General features: G+C 37.5%; 2 protein-coding genes across 2 annotated transcripts; both read right to left on the minus strand.

Moving 5' to 3' along the window:
* Nucleotides 1–2,497: 2,497 nt before the first annotated feature.
* Nucleotides 2,498–4,536, minus strand: LOC111607932 (glutamyl aminopeptidase-like; the record flags this gene model as incomplete). Its single annotated transcript, XM_023330109.1, has 2 exons — nt 3,733–4,536; nt 2,498–2,639 (listed from the first exon to the last, which is right to left on the minus strand). Coding segments are annotated over exons 1-2 (789 nt in total), but the record flags the coding sequence as incomplete, so codon positions are not given.
* A 3,095-nt stretch (nt 4,537–7,631) lies between these two features.
* Nucleotides 7,632–26,376, minus strand: LOC111607930 (coiled-coil domain-containing protein 85C-A-like). The gene is made up of 5 exons (XM_023330107.1): nt 25,134–26,376; nt 13,277–13,356; nt 11,180–11,272; nt 11,013–11,111; nt 7,632–10,235 (listed from the first exon to the last, which is right to left on the minus strand). Exons 1-5 carry the CDS (start codon nt 25,768–25,770, stop codon nt 10,143–10,145), a joined length of 1,002 nt encoding a protein of 333 aa, XP_023185875.1. The 5' UTR covers nt 25,771–26,376; the 3' UTR covers nt 7,632–10,142.
* Between the last annotated feature and the right edge of the window lie 50 nt (nt 26,377–26,426).

A 26,426-nucleotide genomic window follows, 5' to 3' on the forward strand; every position in this document is an offset into this window, starting at 1 on the left:
ATTAACTTATAAATAACTTTTCAGCATATCAGAGCTTGTTTTAGTAAATAATCTCTTAATATTGATTTTAAGAAGTATTAGTTCTATTTATTTCACTTATAACAAGGCATCTTCTTCATATTATAGGAGAAATAATCAGTGGCATTAAAAACGAATATTAATGACTTATCTACCTGTATCTTGCTGAAAAGTTACTTGTAAGTCTTCATTTATAGGAGAAATAATCAGTGGCATTAAAAACGAATATTAATGACTTATCTACCTGTATCTTGCTGAAAAGTTACTTGTAAGTTATTTTTGTCTCATTTCAAGCAAACTAAGATATTAGCACTATAGAAAATAGACCAAACATACTTTCTTACAGTGGTACTGTTGGGTCCTAGAAAGAGAAATGGCACTAGATTAGTTCAGTTATGTTAAATAACTATCAGTACTGAAAGCTGAGGTTGTTCTGGAAAAAGAGCAAAAATACAGACTCACTGCAAAATATTTCAGAATTTTACAGCCATAAAATAAAATAAAAAAGCCAGGTGGCCCAGTTACACTTATGGCCATAAGAGGGTTAAGTTCAGTTTTATTGATATCTCAGTGGGAAATTGGTTTGTAGCAGTCATCATATTTACAAAAGACATCCGTAGAAGACATTCTGTTAGCACAACACAACTACAAATATCATGAGAAATAATTGCTCCTGTTACTCTCAAATCCTAACATCATAAAACATAATGTCCCATGGGATTGCCCTGATGCATTAAAGTGCATTGTGCAAGTCTAGTTTGAGTATTGAGATTTTAATAGGAGCTTTTAATATCTACATCTCTATTTTCCTACCAGGAAGATTGCTGCAACTGATCACGAGCCGACAGATGCCCGGAAATCATTCCCCTGCTTCGACGAACCAAACAAGAAAGCCACCTATAAAATCTCCATCACTCATGACAAAAACTACGGCGCTCTTTCCAACATGCCGCCAGAGGTAGGACTGCAATCAGCCATGTTGGTTCTGAATCAAACTGTTAGGGCGGATTCTCAAAACCAGGGAGTACTCAAGAAATACTGAAATGTTTCACAATAAACTGGTGGACCTTTAGTCCACACTGTAAAAACGTCTCTACAGCTGCATTCACACTGCAGCCTGAACTGATCCAATTCCGATTTTTTGTCAAATCGGATTTTTATTTTTTATTTTTGGCGTAGTTGTTGAGACGTCCAAATATAGGCGACCTGTATGTGTTCTCCAGTGTGAACTGTGAACGACCTGAAAGTGTCCCGCATGCGCAGTAGAGGGGCAATAACTTCACACATAGAGAGAGCTCAGTAAAGAAGAAGTGCTCAGTGTTTGTGGAAGTGAACATGGATGCTAACGGTGGAGCATAGCTTGCGATTTTGATCCAGCATAGTAACAACTTAATCCTCATTATGGGCCGTAATGGTTGTTGATTTCTTCTCGCTTGCGCGTATCAGGACACAGATAGCGACATTTGTCGAGTATCAATGATATTCAGGTCGGATGAATGCAACGTGGACTTTAGGTCGCATTTAAACGTGATACGTATCGGATATCCGATACGTATCGCATTCGAAAAAAATCCGACGTGTGTTGTTCAGACTGTCGTGAAAATATCAAATACAGGTCACATTACGTAAACAGAATCGGAATCTGGTCACTTCAGACTGCAGTGTGAACGCAGCCTAATTTCGTAAAATACCGACAGAATTTTACCGTACTTTACCGTATAAATACGCAACCACAGCTGCCGGAATTTTACGTAAATTAGGCTGCGTTCACACTGCAGTCTGAAGTGACCAGATTCCGATTCTGTTTACGTAATGTGACCTGTATTTGATATTTTCACGACAGTCTGAACAACACACGTCGGATTTTTTTCGAATGCGATACGTATCGGATATCCGATACGTATCACGTTTAAATGCGACCTAAAGTCCACGTTGCATTCATCCGACCTGAATATCATTGATACTCGACAAATGTCGCTATTCTGTGTCCTGATACGCGCAAGCGAGAAGAAAATCAACAACCATTACGGCCCATAATGAGGATTAAGTTGTTACTATGCTGGATCAAAATCGCAAGCTATGCTCCACCGTTAGCATCCATGTTCACTTCCACAAACACTGAGCACTTCTTCTTTACTGAGCTCTCTCTATGTGTGAAGTTATTGCGCCCTCTACTGCGCATGCGGGACACTTTCAGGTCGTTCACAGTTCACACTGGAGAACACATACAGGTCGCCTATATTTGGACGTCTCAACAACTACGCCAAAAATAAAAAATAAAAATCCGATTTGACAAAAAATCGGAATTGGATCAGTTCAGGCTGCAGTGTGAATGCAGCTGTAGAGACGTTTTTACAGTGTGGACTAAAGGTCCACCAGTTTATTGTGAAACATTTCAGTATTTCTTGAGTACTCCCTGGTTTTGAGAATCCGCCCTAACAGTTTGATTCAGAACCAACATGGCTGATTGCAGTCCTACCTCTGGCGGCATGTTGGAAAGAGCGCCGTAGTTTTTGTCATGAGTGATGGAGATTTTATAGGTGGCTTTCTTGTTTGGTTCGTCGAAGCAGGGGAATGATTTCCGGGCATCTGTCGGCTCGTGATCAGTTGCAGCAATCTTCCTGGTAGGAAAATAGAGATGTAGATATTAAAAGCTCCTATTAAAATCTCAATACTCAAACTAGACTTGCACAATGCACTTTAATGCATCAGGGCAATCCCATGGGACATTATGTTTTATGATGTTAGGATTTGAGAGTAACAGGAGCAATTATTTCTCATGATATTTGTAGTTGTGTTGTGCTAACAGAATGTCTTCTACGGATGTCTTTTGTAAATATGATGACTGCTACAAACCAATTTCCCACTGAGATATCAATAAAACTGAACTTAACCCTCTTATGGCCATAAGTGTAACTGGGCCACCTGGCTTTTTTATTTTATTTTATGGCTGTAAAATTCTGAAATATTTTGCAGTGAGTCTGTATTTTTGCTCTTTTTTCCAGAACAACCTCAGCTTTCAGTACTGATAGTTATTTAACATAACTGAACTAATCTAGTGCCATTTCTCTTTCTAGGACCCAACAGTACCACTGTAAGAAAGTATGTTTGGTCTATTTTCTATAGTGCTAATATCTTAGTTTGCTTGAAATGAGACAAAAATAACTTACAAGTAACTTTTCAGCAAGATACAGGTAGATAAGTCATTAATATTCGTTTTTAATGCCACTGATTATTTCTCCTATAATATGAAGACTTACAAGTAACTTTTCAGCAAGATACAGGTAGATAAGTCATTAATATTCGTTTTTAATGCCACTGATTATTTCTCCTATAATATGAAGAAGATGCCTTGTTATAAGTGAAATAAATAGAACTAATACTTCTTAAAATCAATATTAAGAGATTATTTACTAAAACAAGCTCTGATATGCTGAAAAGTTATTTATAAGTTAATTTTAATTACTGCTTTAGTCTATTTTATGAAATAGCCTTTGCTGAGTCTGCAAAATCCAGTTGAAAATTAGTTGATTATAAAATTAGTTGACAATTATTTAAATAATCAATTAATCATAATTAATTAGTCATGATTAACCCAATTAATAATGATTAATCTGATTATTTCAATAATTGATTAATCGTGGTTAAGATTAATCATAATAAATCATGATTAATCGTTTCAGCAATAGTCTCATTTAATGAGTCTTTTCTTACTTGGTCTTCCCCTCCTCTGTGTAGACGACGCTGTAGAACCCCACCACCGATCCGTTGAGCCAGCCCTGGAAGTCCAGACTGAGCACGTAAACCTCTCCTGTGTCGGTGGCGGACAGCTCCTCCGCTGCCTCCAGCACCACATACTGCTCAGCTTTGTATTCAAAGCAGTGGCTGACCTCCACCTCCCTCTGCACCCCGTGGCTGTCCTGCACCTTCAGCCTGGGCTTGGCGCTGACGAACGTCTCCCTGATGTGCAGCCACAGGTGGCGGGTGGGTCGGCTCACCTCCACCTGGATGTCCACTGTGCCCGTGTAGGTGTCATCCACCAGGTTTGGCTCCAGGTGCAGGTCGTAGTGGATCGGCTTCACGTAATCGGGCAGACGGAAGTTTTTCCAGTCCCCGCTGGAGTCTGACGAAGCCAGACAGGGCCCCCTGTCAGGAGGGGGCTCTGTTGGGGCTCCAGTAGGGGCTCCAGTAGGGGCTGGTGTGGATTCTGGAGTGGAGGAGGAGGGTCTAGTGAGTCCAACCCCTAAACCAACAGCCAAGGAGCAAACCACTACCGCTGCACAGATGATGGCTGCATGTTTGCCTCGAATGCAGTACCGCTTCTCCTTTCTCTCCAAGTCCATGGACAAGCTGTGGGGCATGCTAACTCTGCAAACTCCAAACGTCTGGAGGTAAAAAAGCTTTGAGTTTTTCCTGGAATCAGGAGCTGCTGCTAGGTTTAGATTAGATGTGTGAAAGTTTGTCCCTGTGCTACTGTGGGGAGGAGAGAGGAAAGAGGAGGAGAAGTAAAAGGATAATCTCACACAGTCACTGAGAGTCTTATTTGGTCCTGCATGATGTTAGCACGCCTCTTTTTGTTAAACATCTACTGTCTGCCTGTAAATCAGCAGTTAGGCTTTAACATCCTGTGTTGTTACACTGCAATAACAAAATCTTACTTGGGTTTTTGTCTGGTTTTCATCATAGTATGCTTGAAATAAGACAAAACTTACTGACAAGTGGCTTTCAGCAAGTTATAGGAGGTTGATTTAAGTCAATAATTCTTGAATATTGATGAAAAAGTGTTGCATTGGCAGATTATTTCACTCCTAAAATATTAGACTTAAAAGAAGCTCCTATATCTTGCTGAAAAGTTACTTATCAGTTAGTTTTGTCTTATTTCAAGTGTACTAAGATGCTTCCACTAGAAACTAGACCAAAAATACTTGGTAATGGTTGGTTTTTTTGCAGTGCAGGTTACAGGAATACATGAAAAACTAAAAGTGATGTTTTAATCTGCATTATTGGAGGGAATTAAATTTAAACCCCTGTTGTTATGCGTGCTGTTGCAGGTCCTCAGAAAACTGGAAACTTTGCAAAAACACAACATCTTACCAAGTATTTTTGGTTTAGTTTCTAGTTCAAATATTTTAGTACACTTTAAATAAGATAAAACTAACTTAGAAGTAACTTTTCCGCCATAGATAGGAGCTTGTTTAAGTCAATGATAACGGAAAAATCCTAATGAATAAGACTGATTTTTCCCTAATGGACTGTCACTCTTAGTTACCAATCAGAGAAAGCAGACATGTTCAGTGTCAGTCCAGTCTGATCTGTTCTACCTAGACAGAGTCATGATGAAAAGTTAGTCATAAGTTAGTTTTATCTTATTTGAAGGGTACTAAGACATTTTACTAAGAAACTAGACAAATATACTTGGTCAAATTAGTGTTTTTGCACTGTATGTCCTATGTCAGGAGATCTAACTGCATCAGATCAAAGTCTGGTAGTAAAACCTCCCAAAAATGCTGAGTCACTGGTTGCTATGGCGACTCCCTCCTTTTCTGGTAGGGGGAAGGTTGGGCCCACAGGACAAATCCTTCATCGGACAAAAGTTTAAGCCTCAGACATACTGTAACTGTGCAAACTGAGAGCTGTATTAAACAAATTAAACTGTAAAACCCTTTGGCAAATTAAATTTTATGATAGATTGGGTTAAACATACTCTTCAGTTCCAAATAGATGGAAAAAACTTTCGAGTTTAAGCTAGGTCTATGCTAAACAATCAGCATGAAATCTGAAAACGATAAAAATAACAAAACTTAAACTGTGGTTCTGGTGAAACTGTGTCAAAGTTCTCAACTTATCTGATTTGTGTACAATTGTAATTTCTACACAATGATATAATCGACATGACATAATCGGTTTGCAAATCAAACCGATTATGGTTTATATGTTCAAGGACATAAATTCACAAACAAATAATGAATAATAATGAATATTTGGAGTTTAAATTTAGTTAATAACGTTTTTGTAACTATGAACATGAAATACGCAACACTCACAATTACATGTTCCGGGTGAAAAATGGTGAAGACCAACTAAGAAATTGGTTCAAAACAGACAAAGTTTTATTTATTTATTTATTTTTTTAATAAAAAATTTAAAAATTAAATAGGTAAACTTAATTTTCAAAATTAGGGTTACTGAGTCGTGATGTTCCTGTCCTGAAGTGATGTGCTAGGTTTACATCAGATGTGACAGGAAGCACAACTTACAAAATTCTCCACTTTCATCTCTTTCATCCCGTCAAGAAACAAAATATTTTTCCTAAAAGTTTTGAGGATTATCCAGATTTTTGGTTGTTTTTTTTGGCAAAATTAAGATAGATATTTAAGTTTGAACTCTTCCATGGATGCCATTTCTGACAAGTCTTCGTCTGCTGATAAATCATAAATTATGAGCCTAATTTTTCTACTGCTACTAACAAAACATCCTGGTGATGTATGACAAAAAAAGAGAAAAAACTTAGGAGACCAAAACATAAACTTCATGCACTGAAGTGGATTTTGAGTATAAAATGTGATTTGACTTTTAACTCCTGTTTTCTTCATATCTGTACTCCTGTTTTATTATAATCATCATTGTTCAGTCGTTTATTGTGGTTTGGTTTCTACTTTTGGAGTGAAAAACACTTTCACAGACTCATATCTGATCCTGAGCGTCGTAAATCTTTATCGTTTTTGCAGCTTCCCGGTGATAAGATGAGTGAGATAGATAGTGTCCTCATCCTTGACCTTAAGTGTGATCCAAACATCCATCATGACTGTTCATTCACATGTCAAAGTGGTGAAAAACAAGTAAACTGAACCCAACAATCACATGTTGTAGTAGCAGAAGTATCAGGTGTAGTTTCAGTAATTACTTACTCATTTAGTTCCAAAAGTAAATAATTGTGGTGAGAACTTCTCTACAGTAAACTGTATTTACATTCCCGCAGTCTGTAAAGTGGTGTTGTGCAATAAATACAGTGAGATCATCACAAATTCACCTGTTATTATTTTCACATGAGGCAAACAGGCTGAACTGTAAACAGTAAATATGAACTCAGGGATATATGAAATAATGTCGTTCTACCTGTGGATATGGAAGCTCAGATGTGCCACAATTTAAATGGCCTCTCACAAACAAAGTTAGTATGTCTGAGTCTTAAAACATACAGAAAAGGTCCATTAAGAGCAGATTTATTTTTTTTTCTTTAATTAAAAGTACATAGTTTATTGTTTTAATTCTCTCTGGGAATGATGCCAAAGCAATAAAGAGATTTTTAATCCATGCATTAAACTACTGCTTTAGTTTAATTTAATGTCAATACTAGAACTTATTTAATTTCAACATCATTTAGAATTTTTTGTTCCTGTGATCATCAATTTGTTTTGTTACCTGCTTATATTATTAATTTTTTTGTAACTTTGGATTCTGTGAAATTATTTAGATATTTTTTAGTTTTAGATTTTTAGCAGCAAAAGAAAAAATAGCGTCATGTGTAAGGAAATAGGAATATAAATTGAATAAATAAACTGAATTAAATATTTCTGCACACATGGCAATTTAAACAAGCAATAAAGCAGCACACATTTACAAAAAAAAAACCTTTAATATTCATCTAAAAGTATTTTAATTTTCTTAAGCTATTCTCATGAATAACAGGTTTGCTAAAATACATCTGCAGCTACATACACACATTCAAAAACCAGCTGTTTCTAATGTTTTTCTTTTCCACCAATCCGTACAATAAAATGTGCTCGTCTGGGTTTTAACTTACAAATAAAAGCGCTTATTTCAGACCATTAAGCCTAATTTCAAGCATTGTGTGTATTTTTAAACAGAAAACTCCGAATCACTGCGGGCAGGTTCAAAATCCAGCTAAACTCAATTTATTTAACAGAAATATATGCTGTAAAATCTACATTAAGGCAGCATATCTACTCCTGACAGAAAGGCAGCACATAGTACATACACTTAATCACCAGTGGGATCAAATTAACAACAAACTTTTGGGAAAACTGATCCTCTGTTTTCTCCTTTAAATGAGGCGCTAGCTCACTCAGCTCAGCCTCAAAGTAAGGCATTTATATCTGAGGTTGTTCAGGAGTTTGGAGAACAAATAAGTGTAAAGAATTGGATTATTAGGAAGTGTTTGCACTGATTTTGTTGAGTTTTTAACATCATCTTCTAATTTCAGTTCTGCACAAACAAGCAATAAACAGCAATTTTATTTCAGCTGTAGGTAACTGAAATTTCTAAGAAGAGATTCTTTCTTTAAAAAATCACTTTGAAGCAAAAACATGCTTTTATAGTCCTCAGATGTAGATGAATTAAAGGTCCTTGCTTTTTAGAGGATATGCATTAGCCAGCTCTGTTAAAAAAAACACAACATGCAGCAGCAAATAACAGGAAGATGTCAAACATTGTGCCAAGATGGAAGGAAAAACTGCAGCATGGCTGGTACAGTTCCTCATGTTTGCTAAAGATGTGATTCTGTTGAGACTTAAAGGTGGAAATCTCCTTCTGGGTATATTCACTGAAGTAATAAGCAATTATTCAACCTAATATTGCCTTTCTATCTCAACACTCTCTGTCCATTCTCCTCTGCATGCAACTGAAAAGTTGTACCTAATAAAGTGGCCAGAGAGTGTGTTGTTTCTGTGTAAGGCTGGGTGATATGGTATGAAAATTAATCTCCAATTTTTTACCAGATCCAATTTCCAATTTGATTTTTTCCCTTGCTTTCTTTTATAAAAAGAAAAAGAAAAAGAAAGGAAATTATAAATGACAAAAAAGTGGGGTTTTTTCCTCCCTTCTGTGAGTATTAAGGCCAGGCTACCAGAATCTTTGTTTAATTATGAGAATATACAGTCATGATATTAGCAGGGAAGTTTTTAAAACAAAAAAACTTTTATTAGAAAAAAAAGTTTGGGTTAGGTATTTTTATTTTAAAAAAAATTAATTACTACTTAATTTTCCTAAAATTGTGACTTAATTCTCGTAATTAAGAATAAAAAAAATCTTAGTCTGGCCCTAATATTTGGTTGTCAAAGCCCAAGCAAGTAGAAACTGTCAAACAAAATGGCGGCGCCGGACTAGCCGACATCACTCTGGACTGTGGAAACCCAGGGAATGCTTTGGTTCTGCATGATTGCAGGATGGCGCAGAAAACAGGCAGATAAATCACAGCTTTGTCTCTTCATGAATACAATTCTCCAGTCTGTCCTGGTGAAGCTGAAACATGAAGCTTCGGGTTTAGAATTTAGCGTTACAACCGGCCAATCAGCAAACAGAAGAAGTTGAGAACGATGACGTCGATTTTCTGCGCTGTTGTAGTCTGTAGTTTTAGCGGAGGGAGTGAACGGAGCCGTTCAGTCCGTGTTGGCCACGGTTCCAAATATTAAACTAACATTCACAGCCATCTCGTTCAGCTCGATGCTTTTCTCTTCGCAGTGGAGGACGGTTGTTTACAACGCGAGCAACTCCCGATAAATTCATAGGGCCGATACCGGCGCTTTACATACGTCACGGCCGACCGTTAGCGATTAGCAATCGTTTCTAAATAGCCGCTGATGGCTCAGGCCCTTTGTAGGAAGCAAAGCGCTGTTTTTTTTTTTTTTTTTTTTTTTTACCAAGCTAGACTGAAATCGGCTCCTTCAGAGTTTCCCTCTGAGTTTATGGGGGAAAGTCAGAGTTGTAGAGCAGAATGTCGTCGTTAGAGATGAAGGGAGACACGAACTCGCGCCCAGAACTCAATGAAGGGATCCCCAAGTGATCTGGAGTCGATCTCCCCAAGTGATCTGGAGTCGATCTCCCCAAGTGATCTGGAGTCGGTGGGGAGAAGGACGCCTTGGACCGGTTATCTCTAAGATATCAGGAAAGTGGAAGACAGTGGATGGATCTGCTACATAAAACCGAAAATTTGCTGATTTAAAACTGTATTTACACCGTAAATCCACATGGTGGGATCAGTGAGCCGTTTCAGCATCCTGTCCAGGACTATTGAAACTTTGTGCATTTGTGTAGTAAAAGGTGTGCCCATTTTTCTCTACTGCTTCCGTTTGAGGATCATGCTGAGGGTTTGATGGTGGGTTCTCCTACTGGACCGGACCTTGGAGCTGGTTTCCTAGTAGCTGCTGTCGAACAGAGAGCTTTGAACCAGCAGTGTCGCCCAGCTTTCTCCAAACCACCTGCAAGGCAAGAAATGCAGCTCTCAGCAAATATTAACCAATCACACTGAGGCAGGCCCTTAAAAATGATATAAATCATCAAAATATTTCCAAAGATTAGTGATCAAACATTTTAAGCTTTTCATTACTTCAAGAGTTAATTATTTTTCTAGATTTGGGTTCATGTTCTGAGATGCACTCAGAGGTTACTTAAACATATTTTTACATATTTTTACTTTGTCACAAGTAACATTTACACAATTGTTGATTAATGTGAATTGTCCCTACTAAATGAATATATATATATACAGTATATATAATTTTTCTTTTTTTTTTTAAGTACCCGTACAAGAAGATATTCAAATAAGAGTAAAAAAGTGTTTGGTAAAAAGTCTACTTGAATATTAACTGATCAAAACAACAACCATATAATACATAAAAATTATATTTTTATGTATTAAATGTAAAATTATGTTGAAATTTTGGTATTTTAAGGATCAAAATGAAAATTATTAATATAAGTAACATGTTATTACAAAATTATGCAAAAGGAAAAAAAAGTATTTTTTTTCAATATAAAACATGAAATTATATCAAAACTGCAGGTGAATGTCTGTCTGGTTTAAACAAGCTTCATTCAGACGTTTTACTCAAGAGTAATGATACTTCAAAATAAAATTACTCCTGATATTAGTAAAAATACTCCTAAAAATATATTATTTAAAAAGTTGCCAAAATAACTCAGAACCCAACTCTGGAAGTATTCAGGAGAAACACTGAAACAAGAATGAAACTTACGTTGCACATCTCTCTGACGATGGCTTTCTCCTTATCGTTGAGGTCTTCATCGAATTCCCTCGAGTTCTGACTGTCCAGCTTGTCATGGACCTCCAGCACCTACACACACTTAGACTCAATTACAGAATAATCAAAATATTTCTTACCACACAGTGTTCAGAGTTTACCTTCATGGCATGGACTACAGCCTCGGGTTTCTGTGCCAGAGGCAGGTAGAACCCCGTAGGGGACAGTTCTCCACTGGGAGTCCGAGGATGGTTCTGATGAGAACGAAGATAAAAAATCTGTCAAAATTCTGACTTTTTTCAGAATTACAATTTTCTTCTTAGCATTAAAACATTATGACTTCTTTCCTACAAATTCTGATGGAATTCTCTGAATTCAGAAGTTTTTCTCCGATTGCTGACGTTTTTTGAGAATTCCGACGTTTCTTTCAGAATTCTGATGTTTATCCTTAGAATTTCGACTTTTTCGCAGAATTCCAACTTTTTTCGCAGAATTAAGACGTGTCCCAGAGTTCCGACTTTTTTTTCAGAATTCCAACCTTTTTCTCAGAATTCCGACTTTTTTTTCAGAATTCCAACCTTTTTCTCAGAATTCCGACTTTTTTTTCAGAATTCCAACCTTTTTCTCAGAATTCCGACTTTTTTTCAGAATTCCAACCTTTTTCTCAGAATTCTGACTTTTTTTCAGAATTCCAACCTTTTTCTCAGAATTCCGACTTTTTTTCAGAATTCCAACCTTTTTCTCAGAATTCTGACTTTTTTTTCAGAATTCCAACCTTTTTCTCAGAATTCCGACTTTTTTTCAGAATTCCAACCTTTTTCTCAGAATTCCGACTTTTTTTTCAGAATTCCAACCTTTTTCTCAGAATTCCGACTTTTTTTTCAGAATTCCAACCTTTTTCTCAGAATTCCGACTTTTTTTTCAGAATTCCGACTTTTTTTCAGAATTCCAACCTTTTTCTCAGAATTCCGACTTTTTTTTCAGAATTCCAACCTTTTTCTCAGAATTCCAACAATTTCCAAATCTGAATTGTTTAAATTGTTTATGGAAAATCTAGTCGTTAAACTCAAATCTACCAAATAAATTTGGGACAGGCTTTCAGTTCAGGTTCACAAACACTCTTCCGTAGTAACGCCTTTTATGACATGGTGGTATGAATCATGTGGTGTAAATTCAGGCAGATATGATCTGCGACAAACAGGTCAGGAGGGAGAATGTATGGATCGGTTTCTAAACTAACTATTTCCAACTTTTATAAATATCGCCGTTTACGAGGCCAAACTAGGTGTGCTAGCTATGGCTATACTGGCAAAAAGAAAAACTTGGGTAAACAATCGCAGTCACTCCATTCAATACTATTGTTCGTCATGTTGCTTAATTAAGTGACATAGTTGCAAAGGGTCAATTCTGTCACGACATAGTAACGATTTAAACAAACGTGTAAAAAAACACTACAGCTTTAACCAAAACCTATGTTATATTTCATGGTTTTTATTCATATGTTTCAGGATTTACAGGTAAAAGAAATCGAACTATATAAAGAAAAGGAGGCTGGTGAAACCGAATGTAACAGGAGAGCTGCAGTGTTTGCATTTACTGGCAAGAGTCAGCTGCTCTGATTGAGCTCATCAATAGGTCATGGCGTTCTCCAATACAAATCAGACCAAAGCCTGAGGTGTTGCTCAGTCCCAGACCAAAACTGAGAGCAGCAAAAAATAAACGTTTTAAACACAATCATGTTTCTATTAAAAATAAAGGAGAAGAATCCCAAGCAAAACAACACTTTATGTTCATGTTATAGTGGAACTAGGACTATTTCATCAATGGAAAGGAATTATTGACTTAAAATAACTCCTATATCTTGGTGAAAAGTTACTTGCAAGTTAGTTTTGTCTCATTTTTACAGATATTGGTACTAACAATACTTGGTAAGAATGTTAGTTTTTGCAGTAGAGATGGAAGTAATTTCTCCATGTGTTGAAATTCTTGTAATAAAACTCAAATACACCGTAAATAATATAAAGTGGCCTTTTATAAACCATACTAGCATTATTGTACATCAATAAAAAGTGCTGCATTATTTAAAAAGTAACTGATGCTGATATTATGAGTCGTGTCTGCAAAGACAACACAAGTCCTGACATGTTGTTGCAACTCAGAGCCACTGACACAAAACGCTGTAATTAAAAACTTGTGTAAGGGGCCTACAGCAAATAAATGTCAAATAAAGTGAAGACAAGAATAAAAGTGTAAGTTACCTGCATTGTCAGCAGTTTCTTTTCATCCTCCAGGATCCTCACCTTGTTCTCTAGCTCTCTGATGTAGCACTCTGATATATCTGCAAGAAAAATACATAAATACTACATTAATTAATGTTTCAGTGACAGTTTGGTGTAAATTCCTAAAGAAACAACATTCTAATTTTAACAAATCATCCTTGTTCTTGAGAAAATTACTATACAAGCAATAAGCAATCTCAGTTTTAAAAAATCGGGGGGAAAAACAAGTAAATCTGAGTTTTAAGCTCAAAAATCTGATCTTTTTGAGGTTCTTCTCCTAGAACCCACGCAAATTAATCTGCACCTACAGCTGAGAACCACATTCTTGATTTTTTTTTTTTTTTTTTCAAAAGAGATTCCAGTTAAGCCGACTAATCCGGTGGCGAAATCCCAGTATTTAGCGAGACCCAACCCCAGCGTTCGAACGCACGTGCTGATTTCAAAGCACGTTTCCGTTAACGGGGAGGAATTTCTGGCACAAAAGGTCCACTGACAGCTTGGCAGCAAACGAGGGAATGAAACCTGTTCTGTCATGAACTTTCACCTGCAATAAAAGCCGCAGCTGTGGTAAATTTGAACAGGTTTTTGTTTTTATTTCAGTGAACAGCAGAACCCAAGCAGATGTTGATTTCGTTTGGCCACCATGTTTGATGCTGTTGCTGCAGGGCGCAGCTCTACAGGTGGCTGGCGCGTTGTTAGCTGATATACCTCACACAGATACTTTCCTGTCAAACGTAATTACAACTTAAGATATTCCAGGATGAGTTTCTGCAGGTCTGACCTGAAAGATTAAGTCAATAAATTAAAAATGTGGCTGATTACTCACCTAATTTGACTGAAAATACTGATAAAAAGAACTTGAAATTATTACATGTAATACACAGTACATTGTAGGATATTTTCAAACACAGTTTGTTTTGATAAAAACATATATTTAGAGAAGAAACCTATTGTGTAATACTTCTTGTAAAACCATAGAGAACATCGACATTATTTACAGGATTTCTGATTTAAAGACATGTTTATATTTACTCCTAAAGACCCCATTACACTGAGCCAAGAGATTAAAAATGACAACATTTCCAGGATCTTCAGGGACCATTAAGGATCTAATGGTCGCCTCAGAGTTTCCTGACTGGGAACAAGGGGCTTTTATTCAATCATCCAAATTATTTATACCCCGATTCACACTTTGTCAAGCTACAACCACATTTTAGGTGACATATCAACACAAAGTAGGGCATAATTGTGAAAAGAGAATAAAAAATACATGCACTCTGGCCCTTTAAGAGCATTAATGACCTCAATTTGGCCCAAAATGAAAATGAGTTAAAACACCTCTGCCCTAAAGAATAACTGTCTTTAAGGAGTTTGCGGCACTTTTCAGATTTTTATTAAAATAAAAACAGATTTACTTTGTGTTGGTCTTGCACACAAGACTAATTACAATTTGCAGTTGTAGCAGGAAAAAATGTTTCTTTTTAGCTCCGGAAGCATTCGTCTTCTTATATCGAAATGTTTCTTTTTCCCATCTGTACATTATTTTTGGTGCAACTTTACAAAGAATTGAAAACGTCAACCTTAGTTTTAATCACAGCCTGTCCTGACCAACTTTATAAAGAAATAACTTTAAGCTGTTCTGAATAAAAACATGTGGCAGATTTATTGGGGGAAAACACAACATGGCTCCACACCCACTCTGCGTAACTTGATGCCACAGTTTGAAATTCTTGCTGTGTTTACAGACTTCCATAAATCTATTTTCATCTGGCAATGACAGGAGCGTTGAGCGCTGCAACAAAACGCTCACAGCGTTCCTCTGGTAAGGTTTAAATTAACTCCCACAAGCAGAACCAATTCAGGTCCAACGAGCGGACATGGCTGTTTGTTGGGTTGCATTATCTTCAGGTTGTTGATTTGTGTCCAGAAAAGTGACGTCCTGGAAGAAGTAGTGAAAGTCACCGCTGCAGATAAACTGCTGACCTCACACACAAACACAAGAGCAGACTGTGCTGACAAAATAAAACAGAGGACATCCTTTAATTACAGACGGTCAGCACAGATCCAGTTAACCTTCCTGTCTGAGTGCCAGTGAGTCTCCACATGAAGACACTGTAACATGGCGGACATTGAAATACCAATGAGAGACCATTTTTACTCAGGTTTAGTTAAATCTCTGGGTGTTTTCGGATGAGTCCTTACAGGTTTTATACATCAAGTCTTGGATAAAGTATCCAACTTATTGTAGATTCTCTTTCTCCATTAGGAAGGAAAACATGTTAATGTTTCCAATAGGTTTGAAAAACATATTAAGTTGGAGACTAATTGAAGTCAGAGCAACATATTTAAAGCACAAAAACTTAGTCACGGAAATCCACAGCGTACTTTATAAGTAGTATAACTAGTTTCCACAACACAAGTACTTTTTAAATGTACACATATCCTGTATTTTACTGTTGTTGGTTACAAAGCAGTTGATTTTGTGCACATGACCAAAACCTAGTACTTTGGTTTGTTCACGATCTTAAAGCAAACATTTCAATGTGCAGTATTTCTGCAGTTTTAATTAGACTTGCACCAATTTTGTTTGTTTGTTTTGCAGAGTTTCAGTGCAACAGGTTTGTGTGCTCCACTGTAGAGTAAATTGGTCTAAAGCAACTATCCGGTTCAGTCAGTGTGTCTTCCTCTGGTTAAAGTAGCATTAAACTTTCTCTGATCACTTTTAAATTGTGTTGGCTAAGCAGATCAGTAGTTGGAATCTCCCATTTTGGCTCAAAATCTAACATATTTATATTTGTCAGACCTAAACTAAATTAGTTACAAAATTATAGTCTTAAAATGCAATTTATGTTATGTGAAAGTTGTATTATATTGGTGAAAACACAATAAAATAATAATTTCATTGTTTCGTTTTAGTCTCTGGGCATAATTCTGAAGTTGGCATCTGATTTGTAGCTGACATAAAGGGCCAGTTTTAAATAACAAAGATGCTATTTCAACATTTCTACAACAAAATCTAACATACTTAAACTTACCAAAGCTGGACAACATTATTCTTCACTGAACAAAGTTTTTTCTAAGCATTTGTGTTTAAAAATATACTTACTAATATTAGAATGCTTACTTTTTTGCAAGAAAAAGATAGATGCTGTAAGAGTGCTTAAAGTCAAACCTGGACTGAACTATTGATTTGTTATTTTCACTCTTTACTCAACTTCATAAACACAAACTGGGAATTTCAAGTTTTCTTTAAAGTCTTGGGAACCGTTTATTGTGCATCATCTTGTCTCATGAACTGTACATTGTTTTACAACCAACTTTCTAGTAGATAAAAAAAAACCATGCAGCAAAAGAATGAAGTCCCTGTGAGAGTCTGAGTTTCAGACAAGTCATGAGGTCTCTTTCTAAAGAAAATCATGCGATTAAAAAAACATAAAACTCAACAGTGCTTGAAGATAAGAGCAATATTCAGTGGAAAAAGATTATTGGTGTAAAGGAAGGATTAGCTGGAATTTAAAAGCTGAAAAAGTGGAGTAGCGCCAGAGCCTGCAAACATGTTTAAACTGGTTAAACTGGCACCAGCTTACTTCGAACAATGCATCTATCGAGGTACAGATACGGGCCAATAGGAACTTTACATTTTGCATATATAAAGATTGTTGCAGAAGAACTACATGAGATGAAATTCAACAGATTTAGTTCTTGAGATTGTCAAAACCAATCGGAGATCAATTAAAAGGAGAAACGGTTTATTTAGAAATCTGTCAATGCTTGTTAGAGAATATCTTAAACGTGAATAATGTTCCTTTGGAACTGCTTCTTCTCTTAAACGTAAACAATTGGGTTGGAAAAAATAGTCAAACCTGTTTTTTCTAAACTCACGATCACCGCAAAACAATATCACAGATATTTCTATGTGAAACACACAGAAGCATCAGAAAAGTTTCATATTGGAGCTGATCAACCTGCAGATTCTACTGCACTGTTTATCACTTATTTTATAATAAATGTTATAAGTAAAAAAAATATCTGCAAGTAGAACTGGTACTGTTTTTCAATATTTGCGAATTATTTACTTAAAACAAGCTCCTTTATCTTGCTACAAAGTGACTTGCAAGTTATTTTTGTCTTATTGCAAGTGCACCAAGATGCACTAGAAATATTTGGAGTGATTTTGTGCCTCTGCAGTGTGGACTGCAAAGACCCACGAGAGGTCGTGGGTTCAAATCCCGGACGAGCCCCCATTTGTCATGCCTGGCTCAAAAGCGATGACAAAAATGGGAGACAGACAATCGTCACACAACATATAGGATGTTTGTTTGTTTTTTAAATGTAATACTTCTTGCTTGTTTCATAATGGGCTAATACCTTTTCATAAGTTTATGGTGTGAAGTACTTAGAACTGCCTTGTTGCAATGTGACGTCATGCGCACAAGATCCTGCCCTCCATCTCCCTACTGGAGGGGAAAAACCTGTTCGCTAACAACAACTAGCATTAGTTTTAGCTGTCAAGTTGTCAACATCCATCCATCCATTTTCTATACACCCTTGTCCTTAGAGCGGTCAGGAGGGGTGCTGGTGCCGATCTCCAGCGAACGTTTCGGGTGAGAGGCAGGGTACACCCTGGACAGGTAGCCAGTCAGTCGCAAAGGTTGTCAACATAACACGTTAAATTTTAAATGTACGCATGATATAGGCTATAAAAGAAAATGGGACTCAGTGCTTTGCTAATAATTGTTAACATGACATCTATATAACAAGGTCAAAGAAAATATAGCAAGGAAGAGGGAAGTAGGTCAGTTATGCTAGCTTGACTATGACAACCGTAACATGCAGATGTGCTGCAGAATTTGAGATGTTTTGGTTCAGTTGGGAAAAAAAACACCCAACATACCAACTCTGTAGAGCTGGTGTTTAAATGAGCTAATAAAATAAATCACCGCTGTGTTCAGACGATCACTTATTGATAATCACAAACTAAACATCAACCCTGAAACCATAAACCTGTATCATACTGAATGTTTTGTTCTTTGTGTGAGAAATGTTTGCATGTTTTGGGTTGTTTTTTTTTGCATTGAATCCTGATACAGTAGTGGAGCTGTTGTCAGTCAGTTGCTATGGTAATGGGTCTGTATGTACAGTAAGTGTACGAGTGGTTTTGAGTTGGTTTTGAGTTGTTTTTGTTTTTGAGTTGGTTTTGAGTTGTTTCTCTGTGTTATTTTTTCTGTTATTTGCTGCATTAAATTAATAATATCTACATATTCAGGTTTCATTTTGCTGACAGAATTATTCTTCTTTGGCAGCACAGCTACAGATGGCAGGTAAAAGAAAAGTCTTTCTGGCCTTCAGCGTGAGAATGTGTGAAATTTACGGATGTAAACAACATGCAACGTTTCTATTCAAATCAACTTGACGCGATTTGGAAATCCCTCGGATGTTTGTGTTTGCAGACGACTCAGTTATCTCTTACTACAAATTAAAAGGTTGTTTTACTGGAACTCTTTCCAGGAACGCCACTGAGTTTGCAGGATTTCCACCTTAAGATATTTCTCTAGCCGTTCTCAAGCTGAACTCCTTCACCCTGACCTCACCAGACAACCCCCCCATAAAACCCAGTTTAACCACCGTTTATGTGCGTTTCTGGTCCTGTTAGTTCACCGCTCCGCATCTGAACTGATAAAACAGACGTCAGCTGAGGTGGGGCCCCCATAAAATCTGAGGCTCGACCTCTGACCCCGGCCGTCCCACAGTGGATGGGACAGAGAGGATTGGGAAGGGGGGGAGGTTATGGGAAGCTCTGCACAGCCACTCTTTGAAGAGCGACACCCCCCCTCCATTGTCTGCCACATAAAGCAGTGAGACAGATGGCACAGGGAGCACAAATGTGTTGGGAATGAGGCCAACTGGGAAAAATACCACCACATCACTGGGAAAGAAAGAAGCACTGGTTCAGAGCACCCATCAGGATGTAGCTGCTTCTACAGCAGGACGACTGATATAGGATTAATAGATCTGCAGTGATTTTAAGAATTTATATTCTCAGCTTCGTCTCTAACTTTTGTCTTAAAGGAAGGAAAGGAAACCAATGACTCTATCTGGGTTGTATTAGTTTAGAATAAGGATGAAAGTTACACTGGGTTACAAAAATATTTTTTGGAAGTTGTCTGTTTTTTTTCAACTGAATTAGGACTAATTTGCACCGCTGAATCCAAAAAATACATCCGTTTTTCTCAATCAGTTTTTTATTCTAATTTGATTTACCAATCTTCTGACTGAACTGATGACATTTTTGTGACATAATCAGTTCATTTCCCAAAATATTTCTCATCCAGAAAATGTTTTAGGAGAAAAAAAAAAAGTTTCCTAACAGAGTGTATTAATTAAATGTTACAAACTTGTATTTCTGTCAATTGAATAATAAACACTAATAAGGGTAAGTGCATGTAAACTGAACATTACGTGTTCATCTCTCCTCCTGCTCATCACTCATTGATCCCAGATTCTCAGACGTGAGAACAAGTCACACATTTTGATGCTCATGATGCTCCATAGTTCAGAAAGTTTACCTGATGGAGCAAAACCAATGAGATTTTTGGATTCAGCACGTCAAAATTACCCTAAAACAGCTGAAAACCCCAGACAGTGTTTTGGCTGTTGACCAATGTTATCGATTGATGAGTTAAAGCACATCATTATTTTATATATGTTTATATTACATTTTGGGGGTTCAGCTGTGTTAAATACTGACTGAATAAGCAGAAAATAGCACTTTTCTCACATTATTAAACGTAGGTTCAAACATGCTTATTGGCTTCGTGTTACAAATTTTTATTTACTTCGTTTTTCTGTCATCATCACATCCTCGCTTTTGTAGCTAATCAGTAAGTTTTTGCTTGAATTCGCTCTTCTCTTCTCAACAACGCAGCTGTTTAAATTTCAAAACAAAACTGCATGTTTGGATCGTTTCTCTTTCCTGTGATGGTATGGCTCAACATCGCCCTCTGCCTGATGGAGGCCAAACTACAACAGGGAGTTGCTAAAGCAAAAGAAGGTTTAAATGAACGTTATTAGTCAATAGAATTAAACAAATTTTAATCTAATAAACTATTAATCGACATCTCTAGTTTAGCATCCAGCGCATAAGTAAGGAACTTGTCTTGTGACTGGGTTTTTCTAGATAACTTGACTGAGAGATCAGCAGGTTATGAGATATTTGTGATGAATTAGCACTAAAACAAACTGAAACCAATTCAGCTAAACCAAATAAAATTAAACCAAACTCAATTGTAATAAACTCAACTAGTTAGGTTAAACTGAAAATAAATAAGCTGAACTGAATCAAATTGAAATTCTCTAAACTAAAATAAACTGGACTCAGAGTTCAGACGATTCTTCACATTTACATGTTATTTCACTCCTCCTGCGCTATCAGAATAAAATGGAAATATTCCCCAGCAGCAGAGCCTGTAAATATTTGACTGCTGGAACTATTGAAGATTAATCGCCTCTAAAAAAAAAATCCGTCACATTCCTGCTGGTGCTGTAAGAAACTGAGGCAAAGAAGAGAAAACAGAGAAAAACTCGACCTCAGCACAAACACGCCCTGAAAGTCCCACACAAAACGCTGCATGTGCACAATGCAAACTCGCACAATGATTTATCTGTTCTGCTCATATTCATCGATGTTAATTGCTCATTTGGCCCGTTTAACCACCTCACCAGTCTCATCCCAGCAGGTGGATTTTCTCCAGCCATGCTGGATAAAACAATGCCTCTTTATTACTTCAACATCAGGGTTTTTTCCCACAAAGCTTCTGGGGATCTGTGCGCTCAGGAATGTCGGGAATTATCACTAAGTAGCTTTTCCTCAACAAATCACTGTAAGACCTGACAGTTTTTTACAACACAAATTACTTTTTGTGTGTGTGTGTGTGTGTGTGTGTTTCAGAGATTATCTAAATTGGCAGTATTGGGGAATATTTACATAAAACACAGAGCTTCTTGGTTGGCAAAACTGTGCAGGTTCTGAATCTACTCTTATTTATTTTCTGATACATAATTCAGAATGTCGTTTCACATTTAATTCTGCAGAATTAGAGTAAAAATTAACTCTGAGGCAAAGTCAGATTTATTTACCCGTATTCTGACTGAGAAATCAGAAAAAGTGACAGAATGTGCATCATTACAGCTCAGAAACTGGGATTTGGGATTGATCTGGTGAGAGGCGTACCGCAGCTAAAGCTAAGAAAAGCAGAGAAAGAGGGCGTGGCTTCTATCAAGTAGGCGGAGCTTTTGTGCTAATGCTAAAACACAGTAGAAATAGTTGGGATGTAGCCTGTTTTAAGTGGGCAGAGCTTTTGTGCTAATACTAGAGCCAAACACACCAGAAGTAGACTGGATGTAGCATGTATCAAGAGAGCTAACGCTAAAGCTAAAAAAACACTGGAAATAGATGAGGCTTGGCTACCATCAAGTGGGCGGAGCTTTTGTGCTAAGGCTAAAACACAGCAGAAATAGATGAGGTATGGCTTTCATCAAGTGGGCGAGGTTTTTAAGCTAACGCTAAAGCTAAAACACCCAAAATAGATGAGGCGTGACTTTTATCAAGTGGGCTGGGCTTTTGTGCTAATGCTATAGCCAAAACACACCAGAAGTAGATTGGATGTAGCATGTATCAAGTGAGCTAACGCTCAAGCTAAAACACACTGGAAATAAATGGGTGTGGTTTATATCAAGTGGGCGGGGCTTTAGCCTGGTGGGAGGGCGATTTAACCTAAAGCTAAAACACAGCAGAGAGAATAAGGGATGGCTTATGTCAGACATGCAGGGATCTAGTAGCATCTAATATTTCATTATAAACAAAAAGCAACAAAAACACACTTTCATCAACTTTAATCTTCATTAAAGTTCATTCTAAGCAGAGATGCTGAGTTTAAGATCTTCAGTGATGTCTCTCTACCATGACAAAGTTTAAAACTCTAAGTCCTGAAATGAGTAATTATACCAAAACTCACACAAGATTTCAAGGATTTTTAAAACAGTTGTTGTGAAAGAGACCAAACTTTATGAAATTGTTTCTAATTTTTTTCTTCTTTCCTCTGCCAAACATGATGAAACACTGATTAACCCCAAGCAAACCTAGTTAGTTTCTCTTTGTCAAACATTTGTGACTCATTTGTTTGCACCTAGAAAGCTGGTCAAAACTGGCCCAACAAACAATGTTTTCATTGTGTAACCAACTCCTTTTCTTGCCATGTCAAGTATAAATTTAAATATAATTCAGGGGAAACCAGTCCTGGAGAAACTGACTCATTGAAAATTGATAAAAATAGTTAGTGTGATCAGTTAAATAAAATCTCTGAAAGGACTGGATGTAAAACCAGGTGCTGTTGGCGGTCAATCGGAACGCAAACAAGACACAGTCTCTGGTCAGGATCAGTTTTCCAGTCTAAGCTCTTCAGTAAACAAACTCAAGCCAGAAAACTCCTGACTTGCATCTCGACGGCGACTGATCCTCCATCTGTGCTCTGTCTCGTACCGTCACAGCTAAGGTGCTAAATCCTCGTTAGACCTGTTGGAGTAATCACGACCGGACCATCTGTGCTGACCGGGCCAGACAGAGGAAGATCGGTGACAGAAATCATCTTTGTGTGAGGCCAGAAATATACCTCTGACTCTAAAGTCGGACTCTCGTTAGCTGGTCTTTATTCAGGATAGTTACTGAAACGTTCATTTATTTCAGTGACTGAGTGTTTACCTTTTGTTCATTTCGATTATCTTTCTTGGAGGTGACCGATTATGCTTCGTTGAACCGGTTGGGATAGGTTTACAGGCTTTACAAAACATGTTAATACATTTTTTTAACAAAATCAGAGGTTTTACAACGGTAAAACCAGCTGACCAAACGTCCTGGAGCGCCACTTCGGTTGCTAGGGAACGGCCCGGCTCAGCTGGGGTTCCTAGGTAACCACACAGTTCCAATTTCTGACTTAACAATCGTGAGGTTTTTTTAAACGGCTCATTTTCTAGACACCAAAAACCATTAACACACAAAACAGCTTGGTGGTGGTTTTTTTAGAAGCAGTTTAAACCCAAATGGAAATTTTAAAACGTGCAAAATGTGACTTTTAAACCTTTAACTAATAAAAATAATAAAAACCCAAAACTCGGTTACTAAGAAAACAACAATATGACAAAAGACCAATAAAAAAAACTACTTTTAATACAAAAATGTGCCTCAACTAAAATAAAAGTTACATTCCTAAAATATTTGAATTTGAAACAAAGTTTCTAGTTTTTGATATTATTCTCATTTATTTACAATAGATGCCCAATTCTAAGGACATGCAATCCTGTTGGTGACTGTTATAGTAACAATATGGCTTACCATAAATAAACCAAAATTAGAAACATATTAATATATTTAGTTTGGGTTCATAGCAAAAAAGACCCTAGATAATGAAAAAATAAAAATAAATTTCATTATTTCCATAATTGAACGTTTGTACTTATCATTAGTACTTAAATAACTGTTTTCAGTGATATTAATACTGTTCTAACTAGAAATTTACACTATACTGTGCTTTTAACCAGCGTGCAGCGTGTTATAAACTGGTATCTATCACCAACATTTAAATTCTCTTCAACTTGAGCTGAACTTTGAATTCTCCTTTTCCAGATTAGAGCGACTCCCAAACGTTACGGGCCGATAAACCGGGATAAGTTCAGGGTTTTAAAGCTGTAAAGGGAAAAGAAGTCAAATAGAAATAAGAAAAATCACCTCAGTGAATTTTTCTGCAGCATCTATTTAAGAAAACTGAGTTAACAGGAAGTAAATGGAGATTTTTATAGCTGAGTGGTTTTATGATCTGAGTAAAGCAGCATTTTTAAAATGGAAGACTGTTTTGTTTACATATACAGTATTGTCTTTACTTTTAGTTTATTTTGCTTGGTTTATTTTCACCTCCACTCAACATAAAGTGAATATGATCTGAGAAGAATACAATATATTATTATTATTACTATTATAATTATTCCTATATATAATTTTAAAAATTTTAAGAACTTTTTGTGTGATCCTTTCTGCCTGAATCTGCTGAATTTCCACTTTGCTGGATAATAAAGACAGTTTCTATTCTACAATTTTCTATCCTGTTCTAATTATTCTAATCAGAAATGAAAGCCATGTTGAGCATGGTCCGTTTCGTGAACATCTTTTTATATTTGTTTTGTTACCAAAGGTGGGTAAAGTGCCCAAATATTGTACTAAAGTAAGAGTAGCACTACTTCAACATATTTTACTCAAGTAAAAGTAAAAAAGTATTTGGTAAAAAGTACTGAGTAACTAATTAAAACTTAAAATTACATCATAAGGACTAAAATATAAAGTCAAAATGTAATTAATATAAACAACATAATTACAAAAAATAAGGAAAAGTAAACATTTCTCCAAATCAGTTTCTTTCAACATAAATCTAAATTAAATTTACACAAAAACTGAATTTTGGATAAAACATGTTTGTTCTTCATTCGGTAAAGTTACTCACCGTGGATTGTGCATCCAGAAATTTTACTTAAGTACAAATACAGATACTTGGTAATAAAATTACCCTAAAGTAAAAAGTACAGCGTAGTAAAAATACTCATAGAAGTAATTTTTTTCCAAAACGTTCCTCAAGTGAATGTAACCAATTACTAGCAACTCTGTTAATTATCTGCACTTTTAGTTTATTTTACTTAGTTTGCACACTTTTTCCTTCCACCGAACTTTTGTGGAGAGCTATGCTTCACTCTGTAAAGAACCAGATTCTGCGGTAACTGAATCGATAGTTTTCACCTGATCGGAACTCAGCGGTGCCTCCATGAGCTGACAGATCGTCCACGGACCGCCTCAGAGGGCCCGCCTTCCCCCCGCAGCCCTTCAGGTAGGCGGTCTGGTGGTCCGGACTCCCCCCGCTGCTCCCGTCGCCTCCGTCCCGGGGCGGCACCGGTCCGCTCAGGCTGGACTGGCTGTCGATGGAGCTCCGGGACCCGGCTCCGCTCCTCTCCTCGTCCAGCATGAGGACGATCTCCTTGAGCTCGGCGTTCTCCGCCCGCAGCGTCTCCTGCCCGGCCTCCAGCTCGGTCAGCTTCTGCTGGTACAGCCCCAGCTCCCGCCACAGCACGCCGGCCGTGTAGCGGCCGAAGCGCTGCCACTCGCGGGACACCTTCCGGTCCTTCTGCCGGTCGTCGTCCAGGAAGCAGCAGAGCTCCCGCAGCTCCTGGTTGTCCTCCTGCAGCTTCTGGTTCACCTCCTTCAAGCTCCGGATCTCCTGGAGGTGGACCTGCAGGCTGCGGTTCACGTCCTTCATCAGCTTCCCGTGCTCCAGCATCACGTCCGTGCTGCGGTTCTGCAGAGCCCGCAGCGTCCGGATCAGGTCCTCCTTACCGAACCTCTGCAGGTCCTGGTCGGAGAGCCGGATCAGGTCCTCCATGTCCGAACCGGTATGTTGAAACGAGCAAGCAGTCCTCCAACAGGTCTGGAACAGCTAAGTTATGATAAAACCCATCCTGCGGAAGGAACAGAACCAGAACCGGCAGAGGAAAAACACAGCCAGCGGATTCAGAGAGTTCCCAACATCCCAGATCAGAATTTGTTGCTCCTGAAGTAGCAGAGACACAGAGAGTGAGGCTGCCACTGAAAACACGCAGGAAAAACAGAAACACTCTGCAATGAAGGGAAACAGCGCCCTCTGCAGGCCAGGCAGGGCCACTACAGGGCTGGTCGGAGGGCAGCACCACGATAATTGCCCCTGTAGATTAAAAAAGGTAAATTACCACTAAAAAACTCAGACATTTTGAGATTAATCTCAGAAAATTTCTAGAACCCCCCCAGAAATTTCTAATCTGAAGTTGAAATATTTGTAGAAAAAACCTCAGACATTTTAGATAAATTTTAGAAATTTCTAGAAAAACATTTCTGAGTTTCAAATGTTCACCTTTTTTCTAGAACTTTTCTGAGATTAATCTAACATTTTCTGAGCCATTTTCCAGCCATCTGTTAAACTTTTCAAGCTCAGAAAATTCCAGGTCCTTTGTCCTGGATGGCACCATCAAGCTCTGCTTATCCACCTCATTTGCTTTTGCTGCT

Source organism: Xiphophorus maculatus, unplaced genomic scaffold (assembly GCF_002775205.1).
Source record: "Xiphophorus maculatus strain JP 163 A unplaced genomic scaffold, X_maculatus-5.0-male Unplaced_Scaffold_BN000193F, whole genome shotgun sequence".
In the NCBI taxonomy this organism is placed as follows: domain Eukaryota; kingdom Metazoa; phylum Chordata; class Actinopteri; order Cyprinodontiformes; family Poeciliidae; genus Xiphophorus; species Xiphophorus maculatus.

Coding starts and splice junctions, on each gene's coding strand:
- LOC111607930 (XM_023330107.1), bottom strand. CDS start 25,770: ATGGAGGACCTGATCCGGCTCTCCGACCAGGACCTGCAGAGGTTCGGT. Junction 11,273..13,276: donor AGAAACTGCTGACAATGCAG/GTAACTTACACT, acceptor CGTTCTCATCAG/AACCATCCTCGGACTCCCAG. Junction 11,112..11,179: donor CTGTAGTCCATGCCATGAAG/GTAAACTCTGAA, acceptor AAGTGTGTGTAG/GTGCTGGAGGTCCATGACAA.